The 7747-nt window shown below is 31.0% G+C and overlaps 1 protein-coding gene across 1 annotated transcript; it reads right to left on the reverse strand.

The window, feature by feature from the left end:
* Positions 1-2728, reverse strand: LOC149880736 (zinc finger BED domain-containing protein 4-like). The gene is made up of 2 exons (XM_090067873.1): positions 912-2728; positions 1-172 (listed from the first exon to the last, which is right to left on the reverse strand). The coding sequence occupies exons 1-2, from the start codon at positions 2726-2728 to the stop codon at positions 1-3; spliced, it is 1989 nt and encodes a 662-aa protein (XP_089923999.1).
* Between the last annotated feature and the right edge of the window lie 5019 nt (positions 2729-7747).

The raw sequence follows: 7747 nt of genomic DNA on the forward strand, positions 1-7747 counted from the left end.
TTATTCTAATAAATCATTAAGTTTAGAAGAATGATTAAAAGATGTAAAAATTTTTCTGCACTTGGTTAATGTTCTTGCAATGAAAAAGAATTTAGAAGAACTGCCTTTTTTACCTTCTTCAACTAAATCTATGACATTTTTAACAACTTTTTGCATAACATGCTCTATGCATCTTATTGATTGAATGTTTAAAAAAACTTTTAGAGAATTAACACAGTTGCGTGCATTACTGGCGTTGTCTGATACTATACTCATTATTTTATCATTCTTTTTAAATCTAAGATTTTTAGCAGAGCTTTTTTTAAATTATTTGCATCATGGCAGCCATTAAGGTATGTGAAGCCCAAACAAAAATTGATGAAATTTAATTTTTCAGAAATGAAATGAGCAGTTGCAAATATGTTACTGTAGTTTTGACAGGATGCCTATCCGTTAGTAGTAATAGATGAAACTTGATAATATTTTTTACTTCAAAAGTTCAACTTTTTCTCGATATAAATAGTGATCGACCGAAACCGAAATTTGAGCCGAAACCGAAAGTACCGAAATTTCGGTTCAGTAAAGCCGTAGCCGAAGCCGAAGCCGAAATTGAAATTTCGGCCGAAATTTCGGCCGAGGCCGAAACCGAAACAGCCGAAATTTGAAAAAAAATGTTAAAAATCCCTGAACCTTTTATGATCACCGAATTAAAGCAAAAAAAACTATTTTACGTATATCTAAGCAATCACCATGTAACATAATTTGATAAAAACTATAATATGTCAAAAAAAAAAGTAGAATATGTCAAGACATTTTAATAATTAAAGTTAACAATTGAAATATTTTCTCTACAGAATAAAATTTTTTCCATGTTTTCTGGCAAAAGTCTGTTTCTTTCATTTGAAAGAATGTCTCCAGCAGTTGAAAACAACCTTTCAACTTCGGTAGATGTTGGTGGAGGTGTAAGGAATCTCTTTGCCATTTTTGCCAAACCAAACTTTGCTTTTAATGTTGTTTTTTCTTCATACTCTTTCCAAAACTCTAAACAGCATGAAGATGTTGGGCTTTCTAAGTAGTCGTTTAAAACTTCCTTTGCTAATTTGGAAGTTGGATTTTTGGACCTTGTATTTTGTGACTGTGCAATTATATTTTGCATCATTGAAGAAAACCCAGTGTTCTCAATAGACTTAGTTTTCATCACAGGAGTAGTTTCATTTTGGCTCAAAATGGAACTGTCTAATTCCAAAAGAACTTGTTTTTTTGCAGCTTGAAAGGCTTCTTGGGATCTAAAGAAGTGGTGCTTGTATCTGGGATCAAGAAGTGTTGCTATTGCAAAATGATCAATGGTTTCTAAATCAAAAAAACGTGCCTCCACTGCTTTCTTTAAAGCATTTTTCATGCCAATCACTTCTTCGTCATCAGAGGGAACTTCGAATGATTTCAGGATAGTTGTCACAATTGGAATACATGCACTGATGCAAGCATCCTTTCCAGAGAGCAATTTGGTGGCTTCTTCGAAAATCGCTAAAATGTGTACCAGCTTTTCACACAGGTTCCAATCCTGTACAGTGAACTCAATGCCGCTGGAAGGACGGATTAGCAGCGTGGTAGCAATTGCTGATTTCAAGTACAGAATTCTTTCAAGCATGTAATATGTTGAATTCCAGCGTGTTGGGACATCATTTTTGAGTCCGAGCCTGTCAAAATTGTTCATTTGAACCTCTTGTTGTTTGTAAAGCTCAGCAAAGAAGGAATTTGAAAAAGAAGCATGAGTGCAAAGCTTTCGACATTTTTCTATCAAGTTTACAGCACTCTGGAGTGAAAAAAGTTCTTTTTTAATCACTAGTTGAAGTGAATGATTTAGACACCCAGCAGACTTGTAAATACACTGTGGTTCTTTGAAAGCTGCTTTTATATTTGCAGCATTGTCTCTTAAGCAGAATGTGATCTTGTCCTTTAGCTCCCACTCTTTCACAACATTCTCAAGTCTTTGAAAAATGTTTGAAGCAGTATGTTTTTCATCAAACTTGGAACATGACAGGCAGAACTTGATCCGCTCCCATTTGTCTGAAACGAAGTGAGCCATCATGCCCAAGTACTTATGATGAAAGGATGACCAAGCGTCCAGAGAGATGGAGATAGTTTCAGCATTTTTTTCGTTAAGGATAACTTTCGTTGCAAGCTTAATCTTTTCATAGGCTGGATTGAGCATGCTTCGGTAGTATTTCTCACTTCCAATGTCAAAGTGTGGTGTAAAAACTGCATGATGGCGTAAAAATCCCGGATTATTCACAATTGACCAAGGCTGTAAGTCGAGGATAATCATTTCAAATATAGATCTATGAAACTTAAGACCTTCTTCGGAATTTGAATCAATTTTTGAGATATTGTCAACCCAGCCAGGCATTGTAAATTGCAGCATCTCAGTCCTCTGGCGTTTTGATCTGATGTCAAATAAAGGTATTGTTCTTTTTTTAATTGTAAGAGGCTCAAGCTGATCTGAAGTTGGTATATTTTCAGGATTGTCGGTAGTTGTGAGTATTGCTTTTTCAGTTAGGAGATTTTTCAGAGTAAGCTGTGGATGCCGACTTCTTAAATGTGATGAAAGTCCGCTAAGTGATTGAAGTTTTGGATTGTGGGATCCACGAGATGTTTTCAAATTGCAGATGTTGCAAGTTGCGTATTTGGAATTACTGGCTGTTACGGTAAAATGATTCCACAAATAGCTTTTCTTTCGATTATTTTCCATTGTAAAATTTAGCACTGAGAAACTTTGATTAAATTATTGATTTTGGTTACTTAACTTAAATGTTAACTTATTTAAAGAATGATTTGAGAATAGTAACTTGAATCAATTATGTAACGTGACTTCAATTAAAATTTCTACAATTGTTATAATTAAAAATTGATTTACTAACAAACGATTAAAATTAGGAAATCGTCATGATCCCACTCTAAATTAAAAAAAAGTTATCTAGACTTTTTAAAAAAATCTTATAAAAGTTTCGGTTCATTTCGGTTGTGGTTTGAACCGAAATTTCGGCCGAAACAGGAAAAGTAAAAAATTGCTGACGCAGAAATTTCGGCTTCGGCTTCTGCCGAAACTTCGGCCGAAATTTCGGCCGAAGCCGAAAGTTTCCGTTCACTAGATATAAATCAGTTAAAGAGATCTTAACTTTTTTTTGGCAAGGCACTATACACTTTGGATTTAAACACAAAACAAATTCTTTAAAGGTATTAATTTCTACCAACCTAACTTGAAGACAACAGACAATAATGAAAATTAAAAGCGCTCTCTTAGTGAGTTGCTTGTCAAAAGCTCTCTAATGAGTGGACTGTAAAAAATAAAAAAGCAATAAGAATCAATCTTATCGCAATTTTCTTTTGACAAACCACTCATTGTTCGTTTCTTTTTCGGCGTAATTATTTTGTGATCCTCGTTGATGATGGCAATTTAGTATACTCTTTAATATTTTACACACGCACTTTTTACGCCTGTTACTATTACACTGATTGCATATCTATTTTGATGTTTCCTCATCGATTAAATCAATTTCTTATGTAGTTTTTGTTTCTTTTTCAATGGAATGAGTATCAACTTCAATTACTCTTTGACCGGAAGAAAAGCTTGAATTTGTTTCGCTATCGTTAGGATTTACAGGGTTTTGTTCATTTATTATTTTTCTTTTTTCCAACCTTTTCGATGAATCAGAGATTGGAACGGCATGTACAATCGAAGAAAACGTATTATTGTTGGACAAAATTCAAAAATACAATTTCTTAAAGTAGGTTTAAAGATATTGTTGAAAATAACGGTTTATCTAGTATTTAGCGGGATAATATAACTTTGAGGTGTCAATTAAAACATTTCTTAAACATTGTTATGTTGAGAAAACTTTATGAACATAATATGAATTATGACAAATAAATAAACTTAAAGACATTCATTAAAGTTAGTCATGGCCTACTATAAATACACGGCCGGGTTTGTTGGTTTTTGCGGAAAAAATTAGGAGGCCAGTTTTATTTGCTGTAATAAACGATATCTTTAAACAGAAGGCTTTGTTTTTCTTGTTATATATCATTTTTTTTGATTATATATGAATTTTATTATGAGTTTAGTTATGAGGAACTTATTAATTTTGATGTTTTAAATAAGATTTTAATTAAGTAACAATATAAATACAATATTTAAATTAGACACATTTATAACAGCTTGTCGCTTTTGAGATATGATTATTTTTATTGTGCTTCAAAAATATAAGAATTACTTTTATTTTCAAACCTAGAATTCTTAATACAATGCCAAACAAGTGTGCAGTGATATACTGTTGCAGTGGATACAAAAGTAAATCATCAAATACAAATGTGAATACTCTAAAATTCACTTTAGAAACAACAGTTTATAACAAAGAAAATAGTGTTTTTGCGTTTCCTGATGCTCTTAAAAGACCTGAGTTAAGAAAAAAATGGATTAAGTTTGTTAATAGAAAAATTGGCTTCCTACTGAACATTCAGGTGTTTGTAGCGCATACTTTGATCCAAAATTTCTAAAGCACGGTGTTAGAATGACTCTTATTATGATCTTCATCCGATACCAACTATTTATTCAAATGATGCAATAAAAGAAATTCCACCTTCTCTCTTATTATCTATTCCAGGTCCATCAAGAAAATCTTTAACTAGATGTGTCACAAGCATTCAAGATGAATCAGATATTTTTATGGAAAAAGATTCTATCAAAGACCTAGAAAAGTTAAATTCATCTTTAAGTTCTGTTGGCTTTATTTTTCAAAAATATGACTCCCATGTTTTATATTATCGTATTTTTAATGTGGCATCTATTGATAATGCTCCCTGTATTGAATCAATACAAGTCGATTCTACTTTGCATGTAAAGTTGCGTCACAATGGATGTCAAATTCCTCTTCCAAAGTGGTTTAAGCAAAACCAATATTTACTTAAAAATATTAGCATATTAGAAAACCTTGCATCATATATGCGTATTTTTGTTGCAGAAAAAAAAAATACTATTTTAGATGAAATTCATAGTATCCAATATTATAAACCGAAAGACAGGAAACCATATTCATCTGAAGTTCTTCGTTTTTCATTATTACAACGCTATACTTCAAAGCAAGCATACATTCAATTACAAGAAAAAATTCCTTTACCGTCATTGTCAGTTTTAAAAAAATTAGCAGCTGGAGGAATTTAACCCTTAAAAGCTAATAAGTTACTTTTGGAGGAAGGAAAAGTAGACCCAGACTGTATTTTAATGTTGGATGAAATGTATTTACAGAAATGTAGTGAGTATAGTAGCGGTAAATATGTTGGTTTGGATAAAAATGGTAACTTTTTAAAAAGTATCCTTGTTCTTATGGTTGTGAGTTTAAAAAAATCTATCCCTTATGTCATAAAGTCTTGTCCACAAACAAAAAGTTTTCCTAGAAATTAAAGAAAGTTTGTCTGTTTTGAAATTAGCAGGATTTAATGTACGTTCAATAGTTGCAGACAATCAATCGACAAATGTATCAGGATATGGACAGTTGATTAAATGCTTCGGTAATGGTAAATCTGAAGAAGATCATTTTATTGTGTACGAAGAAAAAAAAAATTTACCTTATGTATGATAGTGTTCATCTCTTAAAAAATATTCGAAATAATCTACTTAATTCTAAGCGATTTATAATCCCTGTTTTCCATTTCGATGGACTTTATGATCTTATTTCAGTTACTGCTGCTGAAATATCTTGGCATCTTCTCCATAAAACTTACGAAAAAGATGAAAAACTCACATTTCAAACTTTACATCCAGGAAATGATAAGCAAAGTGTTCCTCTTGCTTTGAATGTTTTTCATGAAACAACGTCAGCTGCCATTAAAAGTTATTTTCCACAAGATTTATCTGCAGCTGAATTTTTACGCCTTATTAATAGTTGGTGGTTAATATCGAATTCAAAGTCAAAATATTCAAATAGCTATATTGGTTATGCAGTTGTGAGGGAAGATAAAAAACCTGAATTCTTACGTTGTTTTTCGAAGTGGATTAATGAATGGCAAATAAAACAGTTAAAGGAGTGTGGAAAGTTTACTCTTAGCAAGCAAACAGCAAATGCTATGATAAAAACATTAAAAAGTCTGCTGATTTGTGTGATGATTTACTCAATGAAGGTTATACTTACATTTTAACAAGTCGTTTCCAAAGTGACCCTCTAGAACGTCGATTTTCAAAATATAGACAAATGAGTGGAGCTCGTTTTCTTGTTGGTTTACGTGAAGTTGAATCTTCTGAGAAAATACTTCAAATTAAATTTCTAATGAAAAAAGATATAAATTACTGGGATTTAAATCTTAAACCAGAGACAAGTCCAGATCTTTCATGTGAAATCGATTTTGAAAATGATTTTGAAGTGATTGATTTAGACGATGACAGCAAGGAGGTGGCAACCTACATTGCAGGATTTATTATGAAAAAAATCTCTAAAAAAATTTGTTTGTTCTGAATGTGAAGCGTTATTAAATCATGAGAAGGTCACCATTTGTGTTGAGTATACAAATTTGCTCTCTAGAGGGGGGCTTCAATTACCTGGGAAACATCTTGCATCATATATATCCCATTGCTTCGCTAAACTAGATTTAGCTCAAGAAAATTTATTTTTAAATGTTGATTATATCAGATATGCTGCAAGAAAGCTCCTGAATCTTAGAAGAGGAGGGATCTTCATGTGTCCTTAGCATTTTAATAATGTTATAATATTTATTAATAATATCATTATAAACATATACTTTAACAACAAGCAAACAACTATCAATGGTGGAAAAAGAAAAGACGAGATTGTTGCTTTTAAATCAAAGAGAACAAAAAGAAAGCATAATGATTAATCTATTTCTTGTTGTTAATTTCACAGTATTTTAAAATTTATTGTGATTTTATGAATGTTTATATTACTTTTGATAAAAAAGACTTTTAAACAGTTGTTTGTTTGTTTTAATAATTTATATTTTTATTATTCCAGCATTTTCTATGAAAACTCAATAATTACAAAAAAAAAAAAAAACTGGCCTCCTAATTTTTTCCGTAAAAACCAACAAACCCGGCCGTGTATTTATAGTAGGCCATGAGTTAGTCGTTTTTAACAAATTTAAAATACGCAATATAGTTTGTGACAATTAGGAAATAAAAATGATTTGTTTGTACCAAGTATTGCTCCAAAATTTCTTTTATTGAATTAAATAAAAATTGGTTTGTTAACAGAACAACTCAAGAATAGCTGATATTTCATATAGAATACTTAATTTAAATAAGACTTTGGTAACAATTTTTGAAAGAAAATGAGTTGAAAAAGATATATAATCAAAAACTGAAAATCTCTGAACATTGAACTTTGAAGTGAATAACTTACAGCAATTTGTTACTTAAAAACATGGCGCTCAAACCACTTTCCAACTAAAGCATAACTACATTAAAAATTTTTTTTTTTTAGATAACAGGAACAATATACACTGCCCTCCAAAACATTAGCAACCAAATAAAATTAAAAAAATCTTCTACTTTGATTACTTATTACAGCAATTTTGATTTTTTAATTACGCTTTAAATGAAAAAAATGGTTAATGTTACATATAAGAAAAAAGATTTTAGCATAATAAGACTACTTGAAAAAAAATAAACGTGAATTTTGGTTTGTATTGGTATTTTAACGCAAAAACATGGTCCTCCAAAACATTACCAACTTTTTTACAACTACCCTAAAAATTTTTAATA

The sequence above is a fragment of the Hydra viridissima genome, unplaced genomic scaffold (genome assembly GCF_058129835.1).
Source record: "Hydra viridissima isolate aposymbiotic clone 2 unplaced genomic scaffold, HvirCarnegie_v1 scaffold_12, whole genome shotgun sequence".
In the NCBI taxonomy this organism is placed as follows: domain Eukaryota; kingdom Metazoa; phylum Cnidaria; class Hydrozoa; order Anthoathecata; family Hydridae; genus Hydra; species Hydra viridissima.

Coding starts and splice junctions, on each gene's coding strand:
- LOC149880736 (XM_090067873.1), bottom strand. CDS start 2,728: ATGGAAAATAATCGAAAGAAAAGCTATTTGTGGAATCATTTTACCGTA. Junction 173..911: donor ACATCTACCGAAGTTGAAAG/GTTGTTTTCAAC, acceptor TCAATCAATAAG/ATGCATAGAGCATGTTATGC.